The following is a 20,969-nucleotide window of genomic DNA, read 5'->3' as shown; positions in this document are numbered from 1 at the left end:
GGGTCCGCGAGTAGGTGTGCGTGACCTAATGACGTGATTCTATGAGAATTGCGTCATTTTAGCCCCTCCCCTTATTTAAATATGCACCGTCCGTGAAAAATTGTCACGCGTGGGTGGGGCTTAATGACACGACCCATCCGCCCCCAACACCTCCCACCTGCTTCTCCTCCCCGGTCTTCTCTCGGGGAAGAAATCTCCAATGTCGGCAAGTATGGTGTATTGGTGATCGACAGGTCAGATATATGGGCCATCTGCTGTGCTACACAGCAGATCGGATATGTGTTGACAGACACATGCGCTGTACACAACCGGCGATGCAATGGAACAGGGCGACATATATATCAGTGTGTACCCAGCTTAACATTTACCTTGGTTTATACAAAACGTTTGTCTATGTAAAGGTTTCAGGACTTTATCAGAATTTAAAATATTTGAGACAATGGTATGTTTGTGTAGGGACAGTTTCTTACAAACAATGTAATCAAATCCCATTGAAGGACACGCCAATCAGCCTCTTATCAGACTAAAATGGACAAGAGAGCTGGCAGCTACATAGCAAGTGTAAACACAACATTACGTTCTGTTCAAGACTTTAAAGGCATCTACATGAGATTTCTACCAAACCACTGAAGTTATTCACCAGGAAAAAGGCAAAACATAGATCTACTGAGCTAATAGCCTTCCCATCCACATTGCTCACATGGAAAGCAATGAAATATGCAATGCACTCCTGTGGATGTTATCCTTATTATATTATCAGTATTTGTCTTAAGGGTTTGTTATCCTTTAAATGAACAATAAATGGAATGTAAGCAAAGTGTAGTTTACTATTTTGCACACCGGTTGCTGCATTAGGACTATAAATGACGGTCACACACAGCGATGCAACTTCCCTACTAATAAATAATCTTGTCGACCAATGTGTTTGCATGGAGGCCACGCCCACTGCAAGCATCAGCCACCAATGTCACTCATTCAACTATAGCCGGGAGGCCCGCCCACTGTCCTGGTCCATATAGCCCCAGGCCCGGGTAGGGAGCTCCTCTCTCTGTACCAGCTAAATCTGCTGCTTATTCCGACAGTGGCTCTAACCATGTCCTCAGACAAGATCTTCGCGGAGGGGGAGAGCTGCAAATCGTCCTGGCATAGTGCATCTGCAGGATACAATGAGGCAGATACCCACCTGGAAATCCTGGGCAAGCCAGTTATGGAGAGATGGGAGACTCCCTACATGCACAGCCTGGCAGGGGTGGCAGCAAGTAAAGGTATGTCGGAGTGAGGCTGATACAGTTAAGGGGTCTTCTCAATGGAAAATATTTTTTTTTTATAAATGCTGTCTAACATATGCATTATTACACAGTTGCAAACAACTAATGTCGCTAGCCACCCGCACCTTCCACCACCAAGTTACAAGTGTTATTCCATTACCATATGTATCAAATGTTCCTCGCACTACTTAGATTGTAAGCTCATTTGCACAGTGCAACCTTTACCTCTTGTTTCATGTCAATATAAATAAGTTGCTTGTACCATGATCATGGTGATCATGGTGCTACTGTCTAATGTCAGTGCTATAAAGAAAAAATATAATTTTGTATTTTTTTTATTACATGATTAAATACCTTTGTCATTATATAAGTTAAATTAGGCTGATGATTTTGGAGCAATTAATTTACTTGTCACATTGTCATTTAAAGGTTGTCCTATCTTTGGGAGAACGCTAGATGGACTATCCACGAGGTGCAGTGCCATGTGTCCCAGCAAGCTGTGATCTGTATCTCAGAATAGCAGTTGTGTGTGTTACATTTAGTGACAGCTGTATGTTGAAAAGGGGGAGGTGGGGGTAGAGAGGACAGGCCTCTGAGCTCTATTTTAGTTCTTGCTTGACCTAATGACTTGTGTCTGTTAACCCTAAAGGTGGGTACACACTGGGCGATATTACTGAGCGACTGCACGATTACGACATCGTAATCGTGCAATCGCTCAGTAATCGTGCACTTTTATGTCGGAAACGACCAGCGATGCGCACTCCCACTGGTCGTTTCCGACATTGTCCATCGCCTGAACATGCAGCACAATCTGACGATAACGACAGATTGGCATGTTCAGGAATGATGGATAGTGCCTGCACTGAACGACTGATCGTTCAGTGCAGGCACTACAGGGGATCAGGAACGACGGTACGATTACGATGTTGTAATCGTACTGTCTTTCCTGATCGCCTAGTGTGTAAGTCCCGAGACAACAAATATGATGACTTATAAACAAATGTATTTGGTTTTCCTTAATTGTGAGTAGGAGACCAGAGAAATTGCACCTTCCTGTTTCAATTCAATATCTTCCTTGCATGTGCCAGGTACATACAAGACATCAGTAGCTGGTGTTCTATAACTGACATTTGGGGGAAAAATGTTTTCCCAAAGCTGTTTTGGTGCATGTTGTGGTAGACTGTTGAGTCTATGGCAGGGATAAGTTATCCTGAAGTGAACACATGGCATACAGTTCAACTTAAGAAAACAAGTAATTGTTGTACTCAGGGCCGGTGCAAGTTGTCTGGGCGCCCTAGGCAACATTTCATCCACCGCCCCTGCTCCCTCTAATACTATGCTACACATTAGTGACACCAATTTATAATATGCCACACAGCAGTGTCCCAAATTCATAATATACTATATAGAAATGATCCAACTAATATGCCACACAGCAGAGCCCCAAATTCATACTGTGCTTCATAATTATTCCCTCAAATTATATGCCATACAACTGTGCCACATATTCATTATATGCTACACAGCTGTATCCCCAATTCATAATTATGCTATACATCAATGCTTCCAATACATATGCCACACAGCTGTGCACCAAATGTCTTATATGCCACATAGTCGTGAATTATGCCACACAATGTCCCTAATACATATGCCACACATGTGCCCCAAATTCTTTGTGCCATACAGCTATGCCCTAATACATTATGCCACACATCCATGCCCCAATATATATTTATGCCACACATCTGTGCCCCATTATATGTCAGCACCCATTAACCACACACACGCACACCTCACCCTGCCAGCATTTATTAAACCTACACATACACTTACCCTGTCAGCACCCAATAAAACTATCACCACCACCCCCCCCTACACACACTATGCCTGTCTGCACTCATTAACACACACACATACACACACTGAGTAGCAGCGGTGAATACTAAAACACCAAAGCAATGTTGAATTGCGGAGATCCGGAAACAAACACCATCTGAAGATGGCGTAGGTTCCAGTTGTCAAGCGGAGCTTGAGGAATTTCGATCATATGTGGATAGTTGGCCATATTGGGACTGAAAGGCAAGGAGGTATCAGTGATATCTCCTGCATTACCATGGTAATGATTGGTCCCAATGCTTAACTTCAACAAAAATAGGTGAGCATTTTAATTTTCACCTACTTTTGAAGAAATTAAGGGATAATGAATAGACCCCATTAGAGTTTGTGGTAAAGATGTGAACACATTACAGTGATACAGATGACAAATGTTAGAGGTTTCAAACCATAGTACAGATGTGTCCACATACATCTGGCCTCCTTAAGCGTTAAACAGCCCTTCTAATTGCGCCATGTCGTGGTGTGACTCAGTAGCGCCGAGCTTTCGTGCGAATAACACTATAATATAGCCTTACGCATGCAGACGTATACAGAACATAGGCATGCTGCATATCATTTTAATCAGTAGAAGCTGCTTGTGCTAACTATTCTCATCGCTGTGTGAATAGGACGCATTTGAAGGTAAAAAGTTGCACAAAATACGTTCAGCACTACCGAGGCACGCTGAGCTCCCGCGTTGTGTGGCGTGACTTGTAGCGCATTGAGGATAGATGTATGTGGATACATCTGTACCCCCAAAGTACCACGGGGCCTAGTGGTCAACATTAAGTATGCAATAGCCATAAGTTGCTGCAGTGAATACTTAAGTACCTGAGCAAGTCAGTGTTGCTTCAGTTCGGGTACAGTAAAGTAATAAATGTTATTGCATTTCCTAAACAATTTCTTCAAATTCTAAAGGAGGACGTGTGTTGGAGATTGGCTTTGGCATGGCGATAGCAGCCACAAAGGTAGAAGAATATAACATAGAGGAACATTGGATTGTGGAGTGCAATGACGGGGTATTTCTGCGGTTACAGGAATGGGCCAAGAAACAACCACATAAGGTAAATCCATAGATGTATGCTATGATCCAGCATGTTTTGAAGCATTTATATCCATTTTATAATGAAAGGGGATGTAGATAGTTTCCCGACAATGAAAATGTCAACAAGCTATATGAAGACCCCGGAACTTAGACACCATTATGTTGACTGCTGTAAAATAGTACTTAAGCTTGGTACACACTAGGTCGACTTGACGGCCGTCACACCGTCCAATTCAGGTAAGTATATACACTTACCGATCGGCCGCACAACATGTCATTCTGACGTCACAGCTGGGCGAGCATTTGAATTTGCCCACTCAGCTGTGATGTCAGTCTCTGCAGCATGTATACGGGTGGTCGCTGGTCAACCTGTACACACAGCCAGATGTGTCAACATATCTGCCATTAGCTGTGCTGCACAGCCAACGTGACATGTCTGTGAACTACGTCATTCACCGACATATCGGGGGTACACACCCTCTGACGTGCTTGCGATATATCGGACTTTCAATCGAACAGCCGATATATCGCCCAGTGTGTACCCAGCATAAAAGCATTTTATGAGTGACGGCAGTACAACTATAAACATGATTGTAGCATTTTACATAATGATGTGTAATGGTGCGTACGCATGTAGCGATTTAAATGAGCGATTTTAACTATATCGTCCAAATCGGTCATTTAAATGGTCCCTACCAACTCACCATCGACCAGCGATGCGCGGGCACGTATGGACGACAGCGATATTGTCCATCGGCCGTGCATGCCGATCAACTTGCTCCATATCGAGCAGGTTACTATAGGTCGCTATAGTCGACGGTGAGTTGGTGGTGTGCTGGATGTTCGATATTGAACATCCAGCACACCAGGGAGGGTGCAGGACGATCAGCCAGTGATATCGTATCACTGGCTGATCTCTACGTGTGTACGCGCCATATGTTCCGGTGTCTTCATATAGTTTGTTGACATTTTGATTGTCAGCAAGCCATATGTAACCCTACAGAAAGTGGTTGCACTAGTTATAGCTTGATATTCCACTTTTTCTAATATTTTCATACATTATAGGTGATAGTTAATTTTACAAACATGCTTTTTCTTGGGTTTCACATGAGCTCTGGGTACAGAACATCAGGCCCAAATTGCTCACTATGGGCCTCATTTACAGTTTGATGCATTTTGCGCTGCAAACCCATGCATAAAGATTTCTGTAAAAGAAGGTATCTTTATTGAAATTTTACATACAGATAAACATATGAACATTTAAACAAAGAACACTCAAGGTAGCAAGTATGTGAAATATAACAAATGTCACAGTAAGAAAAATCTAAATACATGACACTACAGCCCGATCTCAACAACAAAAAACATTCTTGCTGATTTCAAGATACGTCCAACTGAAACTGTATTAGAGTCAGGCGTATACCTTTCTATGCTTGTGCACCATGGTAGTGAAGAGAGGCAGCGTGACAATTACTACTAAGTGCAAAAGCCTTATAAACCTATTTACACACAATATAATGTATCCACAAGCGCACAATTTAATGTATACACAAGATAACCATTTTATTTATAAATGCAAATGTTGCATTTTCCATTATAAAGAGTAATGAGATATGAACTCCCCCCGTATCCATTATTTAACCTTTAAAAAGCCAATGGTAACGTCTTACCTGCAGTGGTCCAAATAGAAATAACAAGGCAGTTGCAACTCTAATAAATGAAATACTATCACCTGGAGGGTTTATTTCAGAAAGGCAATCCTAATGCTGGGCATACACTATACAATTATCTGTCAGATATCTGTCCCATCTGGCTGGTTGGAATGAAAACCTGGTAATGTATGGGAGTAAATTACAGTCGATCATATGGTTTAAAACACTGGAAAACGGACAAAAAAAACCAATTATTCAAATTGGTTAAATTCGTGTTTTTTAACCAATTTGTCCGAACGATCATTTTTGTCTGTTTTCCAGTGTTTGTAAGCAAATGGTCGATTGTCATTTGCTCCCATACATTACCAGGTTTTCATTCCAACCAGCCAGATTATACAATTATCTGTCAGATATCTGTCCAGTGTATGCCCAGCATTAGTAGCTAGATAGTGCTGTCTGTGTCATCACATGCTTACACCAAACCCCCAGTACCTGCAAATTATACGCATAAGTAGCATATACCTGGGGATGCGTCAAAGTCTCATGAGGTTGCATATCATGGTTTGTGCTACACCTACGTGTACACGCCCTAACTACACAACTTTCTCTTGTGCACTACAGAAATACACACAACTCTAAAACTGTCACGATGCAGTTTTATTTCTGCCCGTTCCTAGTTACAATATATGCTATCACAGGCATTTTGTTATGCTCTCAAATACAGTATTATACTTTACTATCCATGCAAAGCATTTTTTTAACATGTGAATTTTGAGAGTGATCATCATGCAATGCCCAAGTCGGCAAAAGCTGAAATTGTGGAACCGATGTAAGGGGTGTGGTACCAAATGTCGACATTCAGAATGTCAGCATGGACAGGATTCACAATGGCGACAGACATCATGTTGACAATGGCGTTTTCCATAGACTTATCAACTAACCTTAACATTGGGAAAAACCGTCTGACATTAAGTCAGTGTCAGGATGTTGATTGTTGACATGATGAACATATATAAGCATAGTATGTACAACTACTAACTGTATGAATGGATGTCTCTTACATAGGGTGTATTTCTCTTTTACCTTTAATTCCATAGATGTTGCTCTGTCAGATTTGTTTTCTCTTAAAAGGGTTGTCCACATTTAGGATCAATCTTTCCCCCATTGTGTACTAAAAAGTCAGAACAAGTTGTGCCTGCAGAACTTGTTCTTTGATGCAGTCCTGCAAGGAAAATCCATCCATTAAGCTCTTGAAGTGCTATGGGTGGAGTCCACAAGCATTTGCTCTATGCTCCAGGTAATGGGGACGCAATGCTGATGTTCACTTAAGGCAGTGATTTTTTTTTTTGCAGCTCTGCATACGTCTAAATCCTAAAATAGTTGCACGGCACCTGAGTCCCACGGTGTCGGAGCACAGAGTCGCAGAATGCATTTATCTGCACTGACTGGACTGTGTTGTGTGTTCCTGAGTGGTTACTATTCAGATGCAGGAAGATCTTCCATCTGATGGGTGTGTTATGGGAGTGCTGCAGGAGTGGTTTTGGACTCTGATGCGTAATCGCGTATAATGGAGGCCATACTCTATCCTCCAATGCTGCACCTGCATGGGGCTGGTGCAAGTCCAGATGGTGCTTCCGATGGTTGCAGCTGCACAAAGTGGGCCTCCCAGGCCTTGCGCATTTAAATGCCTGGCTGGACACCAGGGGGAAGGGTTTATACTAGTATTAGAATAAAGTCGCAGACACAAATAAGGCAAAAGACACACAAAGTGTTTGCAGCTGCGTGCAACTCAAAATCCAGCACCTATGTTGAGGACAGAATTGAGATGGGTTTGCCTAATGTGGACATCCCTCTTTAAGTGTATACAGTCAGGTGCATAAATATTGGGACATTGACAGAATTTTCATATTTTGGCCTCTATTCACCACCACAATGGCTTTGAAATGAAACAAACAAGATGTGCTTTAACTGCAGACTTTCAGATTTAATTTGAGGGTAATTAAATCCAAATCAGCTGAACGGTGTAGGAATTACAACGGTTTCTATATGTGCCTCCCACTTTTTAAGGGGCCAAAAGTAATGGGAGAAACTAAACAATACTAAATCTAACTTTCACTTTTTAATACTTTGTTGCAAATCCTTTGCAGGCAATTACAGCCTGAAGTCTGGAACGCATAGACATCACCAGACGCTGGGTTTCATCCCTGGTGATGCTCTGCCAGGCCTCTACTGCAAATGTCTTCAGTTCCTGCTTGTTCTTGAGGCATTTTCCCTTCAGTTTTGTCTTCATCAAGTGAAATGCATGCTCAGTCGGATTCAGGTCAGGGGATTGACTTGGCCATTGCATAACATTCCACTTTTTAGCCTTAAAAAACTCTCTGGTTGCTTTTGCAGTATGCTTCGCGTCATTGTCCATCTACACTGTGAAGCGCTGTCTCAATATTTATGCACCTGACTATGGGCCTGATTCAGAGCCGGACGCTATTTGCGCTCGCTCGTTTAGAAAAAGGGGCCGGATATTTAAATTGAGCGCTCGCTCTTTGCGGTCTGTTGACGCCTCTATGTCTGAGCGAGCAAACGAAACATGCGCTCGCTATTTTGTAAAGACGCCCCCTAGCCGCTCGCATCCTACGTCATCTCCGCTATTTATTAGATTAATCGAGTACATCGAAAGGCGTCTGAACTGCTCGCAGTGCTTGTGGTAGGATTTTCCTACCGCAATCATGCGAACAGTTCAGGCTAAGAGACAACCAAGTGACGTGGCCTATGACGCTGCTTTGTTAATTATGTACACCCTTAAAACGCCCGTTTTGACAGTTTGGCACGCCTGCGTTCGGATCACCACTCCCCGTTTTCAAGCACCTTCCCCTGTTACCACCCACAAACGCCTTATCCTGTCACTCAAATTATCAGGCACTCGCTATTTTGCGTGCGCTCGATTTCCGACTGCACTGACTGGTTGGCGCATGCGCATTACGACCCATACGCATGCGCAGTTGTGCGAACATCGCTCGGAGCGAACGAGCGGCTCTGAAACAGGCCCTATATGTCTAAGAGCCTGACTCGGAGTTGCTTTTGTAGGCATCAGCTGTGCAATAATATGCTAATGCCGCAGGAGCCATCTTGTGTAAATAGACGCCACCTGCCGGCTTATGTGATCTTATGCTGCATCCAACGATGCACCATTGGATCACTCTACGTTAACATCGGTCATATGAGCAACCTTCAGGTTACTCAGGGTGGGCGGTGTTTACATGCAGCTGAAGCCAGTGGAGCAAATCACAAGGACGCAGCCACTGGCTTCAGCACGCTCAGAAAACAGGGCCTACACACCCTAGGACGCGGCATAATGCCAACCACTCTACCCCCAAACTGCTGTAGCCTTACAATCAGTGTGGCGTCCAGGCACTGGGCAGATCTACAAACATTGGAGTTGTACATAAACCATAGAGATTGCATACAACTCTGAATCACATAAAAAAATGGATCACTCTGGATGTTGCAAAACTTTGAACAAAAAACTTCTAGCAAAACAATACTGAATGACTGAGTTTTAATTCTAAAGGTGCATACACACACAACGATTTTGTTACCAACAATTTTATGAATGATTTTCTGTCAGATTTTTAAAAGTGTACTGAACGATTTTTTTGAACTACAAACGATTTTTGCATATTTCCTTAATGAAAATCGTTGAGTTGGCAAGTCTGACTGAACTACAAACGTGAACGCGCATGAATGATAATTGTTTGACTCAGAAAGTGAACGATTTTTTCAATCGTTCAAAAAATCGTTGTGTGTGTATGCAGCTTCAGTTTTAGAAATAAAAAATTCAGGAACAAATTTCTGATATGTTGTACGAGTAGTGTGTCTGACTTGAGCAATGTTAAACCGCTCTATTTGTAGGAGGCTGGTCACTGATTTTAATCAATGAACTGCCCAGGCAGCTGATATGCACACTTGTCCAGATATCGCACTCCTAAAAATAGGTCAAAATAAACGATTTTAAGATACTGTTCAATTCTCTTAGCTCAGTATATGTAGCACTGTGCCATCCAAAATTCATGACCAGTCTGGCTTCAAACACAGAACTAATTTGAGGATTAAATATCATTTAATACTTTGTATTCATGTAAAGTGGTGTCCTGAATGTTTTTTTTTTTTTTTTAAATCTTTAAAGCATTGGTAGACTACAGTAAAACATTACTAATAGAAGGGAGATTGGTTATATATTGTTACTTTATAGAGCAGAGGGGACCATTTGTGGACTGACATGTTTAAGCTGTGGGATCATAGGTCAATGTTCGAGAGTAGAAATAGGGTTTATCAGTGCAAACAGTAATGAGAGAGGCTGACAGAAAAGAAAGTGTGTGTATATTAGGAATTAAAAAATATCAAGCAAAGTTCACATGCTGTAAAGGGACAGTGAGCAAAGTCACTGCAAGGGAAATGCACGGTCAGCAGCATGTACAATAAAGCACTGTGCACAAAGGAACAGAATGCAAATACAATTCAACCTGACCTGAGAGACTGGGTGAGGTTTGCAGTATATGGAGAATGGATGTGGTAATATGCCTAATGAGAAGACAACTGTGATAGTCTGTCATTTAGGAGGCAGACAGAATATGCACAGGCTGTGGTCTTGATGGATAAAGGCATAGCTGACAGTTGTTTCTTTACAGATTGTACCACTGAAGGGGCTGTGGGAAGATGTGGTGCCAACTTTGCCAGATGGACACTTTGATGGTAAGAATAAGCATGACCTCCCTTCTCTCTGGACCGTATTTACCATTTCATTATGTTGAGGCTCTGTTCCTCTGTTTAGGAATTCTGTATGACACATATCCCCTGTCTGAGGAGACATGGCATACACATCAATTCAACTTCATCAAGGTAACCCAGTAATTTCCATGCTTTAAGTCCCACCATAAGAGTGGAAGTGGTTACAATACTGCAACTTGTATTTAGGACTTGCTAATTTTAAGCTGATATTAGGTAATCAGCCATTGTAAGCAGCTCTGTCATAGCAGTTAGCTACCATTGTTGCTGTTATATTTCTCAGCCTACGTGTGTTTCTATAGGGTCATGCCCACCGTCTGCTCAAGCCAAGAGGAGTGCTCACATATTGTAACCTTACATCCTGGGGTGAATTTCTGAAGACCAAATACAGTGATATAGAAAAGATGTTTCAGGTAATATCACAATCCCTCCTATGCATTGAAAGTTGTGTCCATGTAGCACTGCTTGTTTGCTTTAGGACTAGCTATTAATTGACCCAAAGTACTGTGTTTCTTTTATTGCTGCAGGAAACCAATTCTTTCTGAAGCAATTTAATACATCTGATATCATTTTACATTTTCAGGAGACTCAAATTCCTCAACTGGTGGAAGCTGGTTTCAAGTGTGAAAATATCAGCACCACAGTGATGAACCTCATTCCCCCTGAAGAATGCAGATATTACTCCTTCCATAAGATGATAACACCGACCATTATTAAGGCCTGAGCAAAGCAAGGATTTCCTGCTGAATACAATCAAGAAAACCTGCAGATTCAGAGTTCCCCCCCACACTGTCCAATAGCTGCACTCAGCAGCTAGAGCAGGGGTTCCCAACCACGGTCCTCAAAGCACACTAACAGTCCAGGTTTTAGGGATAGCCATACTTGAGCACAAGTGACTTAATTAGTACTTCAGCTATTTTGATTTAACCATCTGTGCACAATCATATCACCAAAACCAGGACTGTTATACCGCTTTAACAATGAAATTCCGGGTCTGACCCGGCGTTGGAACAGAGGGCCTGATGTTGAGCGCTCGCAAGCGGGTCGATGTTGGCCCAGTGCACATGCGCACGACGGACCCGGCACCGTCGTGTGCATGCGCGAGACCCGGATAGCGACTTCCAAGCCGTCGCTATGGGTCTCGTACCAAAGGGGGCGTGCTGTCGATGGTGAGTGACAGCACGCCCCCTTTGGTGGGCGTGGCTGCCCAGACGGAGGCGTTCCAGGGCTTGCGTCAACGAGACCCTACCACAAGGGTCTCATCGCAAGCCCGATGGTCTTGACCATCGTGACCATCTTTTTGGCAGCTCGCTATAGCTGTGGGTGGTTACCCACAGTTATGCGAGCGGCCAGGAGGCTACTCTAAAAAAAAAAAAAGAGGACGGCCCTGATTCAGAGCGAGCGCGCTGTCAGAGCGTCCAGCTCTGAATCAGGGCCAGAGTTCCAACCTGGAATTTCCCCGGCGCCGACCCAGGATATTCCCGAGTCAGCGCCGCTCACACCGGAGTCGGGTCTGCATAGACCCGGCTTTTCCGGGGGTGAAGAGGGCGCTTGGAGATTACATCATCTCCAAGTGCCACTGAAGCCAGACCAATTGGCCGGCATGCAGCTCGCTCCAGGTCATAGTGACCCGGAGCGCGCCGTTCACACAGCAGGGTTTCACAAGTTACTCCCGTGTTAAACCCTGCAAGTTACCTGGGTTGGATTGCTGGGTCACTCGACCCAGCGATCCAACCCTCTCCACTTTTACACCAAGGAGCTACCCGTGTTAACCCTGTAATAAGCCGGGTTTTAGCTCTGGTGTAAAAGAGGTATTAGTGTGCCTTGAGGACCGAGGTTGGGAATCATTGCGCTAGAGTAAGATGAAAGGGATCAAAATCTTGGATTATCATAACACTTTAACCCCTTGTTGGCAAGGGTAGAGAATACAAATGGGACTATTTTGGTTTGCTGTTATTGTGTCCATGTGATAAATAGAGTGAATGCTGCATAAATAAAGGTTTTTTTTTTCTTTTTTAATTCCTCATTCTCCCTTTGAGGCACGATAATAAAGTCTCTGTTTATATGTCACTGTACTGACATTATTGCTTAGCAGTGCTCATATAAAGTCATGATATGTGAAGCAGGTTGAAAGCCTAGCATATCTTACACCTTATTCAAATACTGTATGTAGGCAGGTAGTTAATATTTCACCAATAATGATTCAAATACAAAACTGCATTACTTAACATGAACCTGATGGTTGACGACACACACACACACACACACACACACACACGTGGCAATCTAGAGTGATTAAGACAGTGCAAACCGGATAAAGCTGGGTACACACTGGACGATGTATTGGCCGATCAATTGAGCGGCCAATATATCGTGCCCCCGTTGGCCAGTGTGTACAGAGCTGAACAGCCAATGAACAGATATATCTGTCCATCGGCAAGTGTGTACGGGCGATCAGCTGATCGCCCGTAAACGGGTGCAGAGAGAGAGTGGGGGAGCCGCGAGCGGGTACTACTTACCTGGGTCCGGCACAGCTCCCCATCCAGAGCAGCCTAGCGCACACTGCTGTGTGCTGGGCTGCACTGGGAGACTGTCCGAGGCTGCTAAAGCTACAGCCCGAGCAGTCTCATATGCCAAAGGGGGGGGCGATCATGCACACAGCGCCCCCCCTCCCCAGCACCGCAAATGTTTTTTTTTCGAAGTGGGTGTGGCCACGCCCCCTACCCGGCCGCCGGGACCTGCAGCATGCATATGATTGTTGTTCAATGTGTATGAACGACAATCATCTGCAGATCACTCGATCTGCAGATATGTCAGGTGTGTACCCACCTTAACTTAAGCTGTGACCAGGACAATATTGTACAATCTTGTAAAAGGTTGCTATAATTAATCCAGTTGCATATGCATTTTCTGTTTTGATGCAGTTTCCATTGAAAGGCTAAAAATTATAATTACTATTACAGTTATAATGTTCTTGCCCAATTGCTTTCTCATTCTAGCATAGTAGCTGCAGTAACTGGTAAAGGCTGTAATAATGCAGATGGGGAAAAAGAGGAAGCTGTGACTCCAATACTACTGATTGGGGTGCTTATACCAAGTATATGCCCACCACTTTGGAGTATAAGATTATTTATATGGCGCTATTATTTTACTCACTGCTGTACTGGGAATGGTCATTCATATCAATCCCTGTCCCATTGGAGCTTAGTCTAAATTCCGTAACATACAAGCGCATACACATTAAGGGGTATATTTACTGAAATGAGAGTTATGGTATGAACTTACCTTTATTAACTCTTCCTTTGAAGTCCACTGGGAAACCTTGGGCTGTAGGTGGTGGATCTGGAATCCGGGCACCACGCAGTTAAAAGCTTTCAGCTCCCAGGATGCACTAGTCCACTCTCCCTATACCTCGCCCCTGAGCCAGAGACACCTGAGTTCATACTAAGCCGGACGAGGATAAAAGAGAAGGAAGATTGGTACACACAAGAATCATATTCTCACAGAGAAGGAGACAAGAAACCGGTGACCAGAAACATAGCCTATAAGAAGCCAGGTGCGTCAGGGTGGGTGCCCTATGGACTGTGAATAAAGACAGTTAACAATGGTAAGTTCTTACCATAACACTCATTTTCTTCTTCAGAGTCCATAGGCTCCACAGGGAGACCTTGGGGATGTCCCAAAGCGGTCCTCTTAAGGGTGGGGACGCTCCTGCACTGAGAGGAGAATCCGGTGCCCAAAGGAAACATCCTGGGAGGCAAAGGTATCAAAATCATAGAATCTCAGGTCTGTACAGAAGACCACGTGGCCGCCTTACAAAGCTAAACAGCCGAGGCGCCACGGCGAGCTGCCCACGAGGGACCCACAAACTGAGTAGAATGAGCAGTAACAGAAGCCAGAACAGGAAGGCCCGTCTGCGAGTAAGCCTGTGAGATGGTCATACGAAGCCATCTAGCCAATGTTTAATTGGCTGGCCATCCCTTCTTGTGAAATCCAAAGAGCACAAATAAGGAGTCTGATTTCCGAATGGAACCGGTACGGTCCACATAAATCCTGAGGGCGCGGACCACAACCAAAGAGACCTCACCTGACTAGAGGTCTGGTGATTGAAAGGCCGGGACTATAATTTTCTCATTATTGTGGAAACTAGAAACAACTTTAGGAAGGAACCCAGGGCAAGTCCGAAGCACAGCCCAGTCCTGGTGAAATATCAAAATAGGGGAGCGACAGGAGAGCACCCTTAACTCTTGACACCTTCCTAGCGGAGGCAATAGCCAGAAGAAAGAGAGTCTTTGCTGAGTTCCACCGAATCTAGGGGTTCAAATGGAGGGCCCGAAGAACCACTGCCAAGTCCCAATGAGCCACTGGGGGGACAAAGGGAGGTTGAATCCGGAGGACACCCTGGAGTAAGGTGCAGATATCCAGTGACTGAGCAATTCTACGTTGGAACCATCAGTGAGGCCAGGCGGAGGCCAAGGTCCAATCCAGCTTGGAGGAAGGCCAGGACTCTGGAAATCCGAAACACCTGGGGGTCGTAATCTCTGGGACAACACCACTGGAAATATGTATGCCACACTCTGTGGTAGATCCTAGCAGAAGCTGGCTTACGCGCTCTAAGCATCGTGTTGATGACAGAGCTAGAGAATCCTTTGGATCTTAGGAGGGATGTCTCTAGAGCCACGCCGTCAAAAACAGACGATCCAGGTCCGGGTAAAGGCAAAGACCCTGAGACAACAGGTCCAGACGTTGACGCAACAGACAAGAAGTGTCGATGGAGAGAATCTGAAGATCTGAGTACCATTGACATCTGGGCCAATCTGGAGCCACCAGCAGGACAGTGCCTCTGTCTTGTTTGAACTCGAGCAAGCAGGGAGACTGGAGGAAACGGGTACGCACTGAAAGGCCCACTTTAATGACAGAGCGTCCACCAAGGTTACCTCGGCATCTCTTGTTCTGTACCCGTACACTGGCAGTTTGTGATTGTGTCGGGAGGCCATGAGGTCCACCTCTGGGAGGCCCCATTTGTCCACTAGTAGTTGAACACATCTTGGTGAAGAGACGATTTTCTGGGATGCACGTCATGACGACTGAGGAGGTCTGCTTCCCAATTGAGAACTCCCGGTATGAACACCGCCGAAATAGCCGGGAGATGACACTCTGACCATGTCAGAATGCGTGACAATTCTGTCATTGCTGCCCGACTTTTGAGTGCCTCCTTGATGGTTGATGTAAGCCACCGTTGTGGTGTTGTCAGACAACTTGCACGGGTTTCCCCTGAAGTATGTGTTTGGCCAGCTTGAGGGCCCTTTAAACAGCTCGAAGTTCCAATATGTTGATTGGTAGGGTTGCTTCGACCACTGTCCAACGGCCCTGAAAGGAGTGCGGACCGGTCACTGCGCCCCAGCCCCGGAGACTGGCGTCCGTTGTTAGGATTACCCAGTCTGGGATCCAATAGAGGCGACCTTTGGTTAGATGAGATGTCAGCAGCCACCAAGACAGATGCACCATTGTCTGAGCTTTGATCCGGTGGAGTAATCCATTCCACCTGGAGAGAATCAGCCACTGCAGAGGCCTGGAATGAAACTGAGCATATTTTACCATGTCGAAGGTGAACACCATGGATCCCAGAACCTGCATTGCTGAGTGGACTGACACCCGGCAACTGTGGAGGCATCTGCGTACTCGTAGTTGTAAAGTGGAGATCTTTTCTGAAGTAAGAAAGATTCTCTGCTGTTGAGAATCCAGAAGGGCTCCCTGATGAACCATCCTCTGTGAGGGGTTCAGGAAGGACTATTTCCAATTGATTATGTACCCGTGCACCTGTAGAAAAGAATTTGTCAGTTGCAGGTGGTGGCGAAGCACTTCTGGAGAACCCGCTAACAGGAGGAGGTCGTCCAGATATGGTAGCAGCCGGATACCCTGACCCTGGAGATGGGCCGCCATGATAGCCATAACTTTGGTAAACACCCTTGGAGCTGTGGCCAGGTCAAAAGATAGAGCCCGAAACTAGAAGTGTTGCTGTAGTATAGCAAACCGGAGATAGCGCTGGTGAGAAGGCGTTATAGGAACATGTATGTATGCCTCCTGAATATCCAGCGATACAATAAAATCCCCAGGTTTCATAGTCAGTGTGATGGAGCGCAGGGTTGCCATCCTGAACCTGGGCACCCGGAGGAATTTGTTCAGGGATTTGAGGTTAGGCTGATGAGATCCATTCGGCTTCTGAACCAGAAAGAGCGTAGAATAACCACCAGTCCCTCGCAGAGATAACAGGACTGGCACAATCACCCCTTGTAGCAGCAAGGACTGTATAGCTTTCTGTGCAGAAAAACTGGTGGGGAGGTCTTCGAAGGAATGAGAGGGTGTACACGTGAGACCACTTCTCTTACCCAAACATCCTTGGTGGTTTGACACCAGCACTGGGCAAACTGAAGAAGTCAGCCTCCCGCTCTGGAATCCCCCAGAGGGAGGCCCGTCCAGACAGGCTGAGGGTTTATCCTCTGTTATGGAAGCAGGGCGTCTTGTGCTCCAGGCCTGTTTTTTTGGCTTGCAGGCCTTCTTGGAAGCGAACAGTCTAGGAAAGGACTGTCCTTTGGGCTTTCCTTGGGGGCGAAAGGACCTAAAGGAAGAGGTTTGAGGCTTTGAAGCAGATGCTGAAGGCAGAAACGCAGATTTAGATGCTGCCAATGTGTCAACAATCTTGTCCAGGTCTGGCCCAAACAAGATCTCCCCATTGTAGGGTAAGGCTTCCAGGCCTTTCTTACAATCAGCATCCGCCCTCCAAGAGCGCAGCCATAGGGAACATCGGGCAGACAGCTGCAGCCGAGACTCTGGAGGCCAGTAGACTGGCATCCAGAGCAACCTCTCCAATATATGCAGCCGCATCCCCAGGAGCATCTGAGGGGAAGGAGTCATCAAGTTCATCGACCCAGCTCTCTATAGCTTTAGCTACCCATGAAATAGCCATGGATGGGCGGGCAATAGCCCCTGAAAGAGAGTATATAGATTGCAGGCAAGTTTCCACTTTCCTATCTGTAAGGACGGAATGGAAGACATAGGTAATGTAGCACTTTTAATTAAACGAGCAACGTGGGAATCCACCGCAGGGGGTGATTCCCATTTCTTACGAGCCTCAGGAATTGGGTAACATGAGGCCAAAAACCATTGCGCTTGATATTTCTTACCAGGCGATTGCCAGGCAGCAGCCATGTGTTCTACTAGCTGATCTAACAGAGGGAATTCTGCGGAAGTCACCTTAACCTGTTTAAACAGAGGGTGTTTGGATTAAGGGGCTGGCTCATCATCATCTATTACCAATACAGATCTGATAGCTCTCACCAAAGCAGGAATATTAATTTTTGACCTGATCTCCACCTCCTGGACTTGATGACAACACAGTACGCTTAGCCGGGTTTAGGGGTTTCTCACCCTGCAACATGGCCTGAAGGGCAGTAGAGGAAGCCGCCAGGCTCTGCACTGAAGTAGAGAAAACTTCTACCCATGGTGGAGGCACAGGAGGGGTCTGCATAATTTGTGGTAGTCCCTGTGGAATAACAGCCTGCTGTGGTAACCCCATAGGGGAAAAAAACAGCCGGGACCGCTAAGCGGCCCGCGGTGTAGGCCAGAACCTGAGGAAAAAGCAGCCCAAGGGGGCTCCTGTACCGGTGCTGGGGGATTTGAGGTGCATGGGAGACACATAACCCATCCTGAACCAAATCCTCCTCTCCTAAACCTGCAGCACATAATCTGCAAGATAGCAGAATGGGTGCAGAAGTGTGCTCGTCACCTGTGTCAGACATATTAGCAGAGTAATATAACACAATATGGCACTGGGTATAATGCAACCACGAGTATATGGGATACTAGTAGGAGAGCAATACACTGGTCCTGTCTGATGCTTGTGTAAGCTGCAGGAACCCACTGCCTAAAATGGCACAGTGCAGCACACAACCGTATGTGACATACCTCACAAATATTTCTATAGATGTGAGGTATAGTAACCACCCTAACTACACCTGTATTAGGGCAAAATTAGAGAAAAGGTATATATATATATATATATATATATATATATATATATATATATATACACTGACAGGGAAAAAAAAAAAAAAAAAGGCAGCGCTAGCAGAAGTCACATACAATGCAGAAATAACACTGCAGATTGGCACTACAATCAACCACACAGACTCAGTGTCTCGTGGGCTATAGCGCTACATACGCTCACTCCAGGGGGACTGGACCCACGTTATCTTCAGAGAGCAGCGACAGTGCAACAGAAAGAAAATGGCTGCCAGAGACCTCAGTGGGGACATGGTCGGAAAAACAGCTCAGAGAAGCCAGACCTCAGAGGAAAGGCGCCCTGAGCCGAGGAGCCGCTTTAATGGGGAAGACGTCTCTCTTTGCTGATTGTTTAACCCCCGGGTCGCTGGTTCCCGCACCAATTGTCCCTGGTGGTCTAGTGGAGCGCGGTGGCTAGAGTCTGCGTCCACACTCAGCACCTCCGGTCTGTCCCTTGAGACCAGAGGTATGACTGCTATCACGTGGGTCCCCTTAACGTCCGGCTGCAGTCTGGGTCCACCCACGGGGCCTGGCTAGCACTGACTCCATGATGTACGCAGAGATCCCCAGCCTGAACTGGTGTCGCAGCACCGGAGGGGTGACGAAGCGGCGGCGCAGACGTCCTATGGACAGTCTGCGGCTGCGCACTCTAAGTAGTAGAAGATAAAATAAAGAAATCATAAAATAAAAAGCTTTAGTGCTGCCCAAGCAGCCCCCCGCGTAATGGTGACCGACTCCGGCCAGGCACCAACGAAAACTGAGGTGGCTCGGGGACGGGGTATAGAGAAAGTGGACCAGTGCATCCTGGAAGCTGAAAGCTTTTAAATGCGTGGTACCTGGATTCCAGGTCCACCCCCTACACCCCATGGTCTCCCTGTGGAGCCTATGGACCCTGAAGAAGAAAGTGTGGGTTTTTAGAAGTGGAGATGTTGCCCATAGTAACCAATCAGATTTTACTTAACATGTATCTAGCACCTTCTAGAAGATAATAGCAACCAGATTCTAGCTATGTGCAACATCTTCACTTCTAAAAACCCACACTTTAGTAAATATACCCCTAAGGGTATTATTGTAAGAAGCGAATTGGTGTGCTTTTGGAGTGTGGGATGAAATTCATGCAAACAAGGGAGACCTACAATACTCCACACAAATAGGGGCCCTAGAATTCATGATCACAGTGCAGTGAGAAAGTAATGCTAATCACAGAGATGCCCACAGCAAACAAAAACATTAGGCATGAAATCTCATCTTATTACTCAAAATATAGGATGTGTTATATAATAGTACGCATGGAACTTTACATTTTCTGATGTTACTAGAACCATGCAAAACACTTTATATTCAAACACATGCCCTATTAAATTAGTGCAGCAATGGTGGAATAACCCAACACTGGCATTTTAAAACTAGACCCAAATTAGCATTTGTACTCTCATTGGATCAGGGACACCCTGGCTGTCAGAGTTAATATTGTTCCTGGTGCCCTGATCACAGCACAGAACACTAGCTGTGAATGCTACTTAATACATACTCTCTCCATGGGAACAAGGATTTTCCCCAGAAAATAAGTTGCAGTGCAGGAAAATATGAGATATGGTAAGAACTTACCTTTGTTATCTATATTTCTACGAAGTCCATAGGGTTCCACAGGATACCTTGGGGTATAGGCGATGGCGGCAGACATCCAGGCACCACAGAGTTAAAAACTTCTCCATCCTCCCAGGATGCACTGGGGTCCCTCTCCTAAACCCCGCCCCCGAGCCTCAGGCACTCAGTTTCGTCACAAGCCATAGGCCGGAGGAGGATAGAGAGAGAGAGAAGAAAGTCTGGAACACACAAGAATCACATTCTCACCAGAGGGAGACGGAAAAACCGGTGACCAGAACCACAGCCCATCTGCAGTACAGGTGCGACAGGGCAGGAGTCCTGTGGAACCCTATGGACTTCGTAGAAATAGAGATAACAAAGGTAAGTTGTTACCGTCTCATATTTTCTACATCAGGGTCCATAGGGTATCCACAGGATACCTTGGGGATGTCCCAAAGCAGTATCCTTCAAAGGTGGGGACGCTCCTGTGCTGACAGGAGAATCTGTCGCACGAAGGAAGCATCCTGAGAGGAATAGGTATCAAAAGCATAATGGCCAGATGACCACGTGGCCGCCTTGCAAAGCTGAACAGCTGAGGCGCCACATCGAACTGCCCACGAAGGACCCACAGACCTAGTGGAATGAGCCTTAACAGAAGATGGAACAGGAAGGCCATCATGAGCAAAAGCTTCAGAGATA

General features: G+C 45.4%; 1 protein-coding gene across 1 annotated transcript; it reads left to right on the top strand.

The window, feature by feature from the left end:
• Positions 1-997: 997 nt before the first annotated feature.
• On the top strand, positions 998-12,687 carry GAMT (guanidinoacetate N-methyltransferase). Its single transcript, XM_088460322.1, has 6 exons — positions 998-1,265; positions 4,065-4,210; positions 10,526-10,589; positions 10,669-10,736; positions 10,925-11,035; positions 11,206-12,687. Exons 1-6 carry the CDS (start codon positions 1,094-1,096, stop codon positions 11,344-11,346), a joined length of 702 nt encoding a protein of 233 aa, XP_088316448.1. The 5' UTR covers positions 998-1,093; the 3' UTR covers positions 11,347-12,687.
• Positions 12,688-20,969: the final 8,282 nt, after the last annotated feature.

The sequence above is a fragment of the Taudactylus pleione genome, unplaced genomic scaffold (genome assembly GCF_031769625.1).
Source record: "Taudactylus pleione unplaced genomic scaffold, aTauple2 ptg000044l, whole genome shotgun sequence".
Lineage (NCBI taxonomy): Eukaryota > Metazoa > Chordata > Amphibia > Anura > Myobatrachidae > Taudactylus > Taudactylus pleione.
This window is presented reverse-complemented; position numbering and strand designations above follow the sequence as displayed.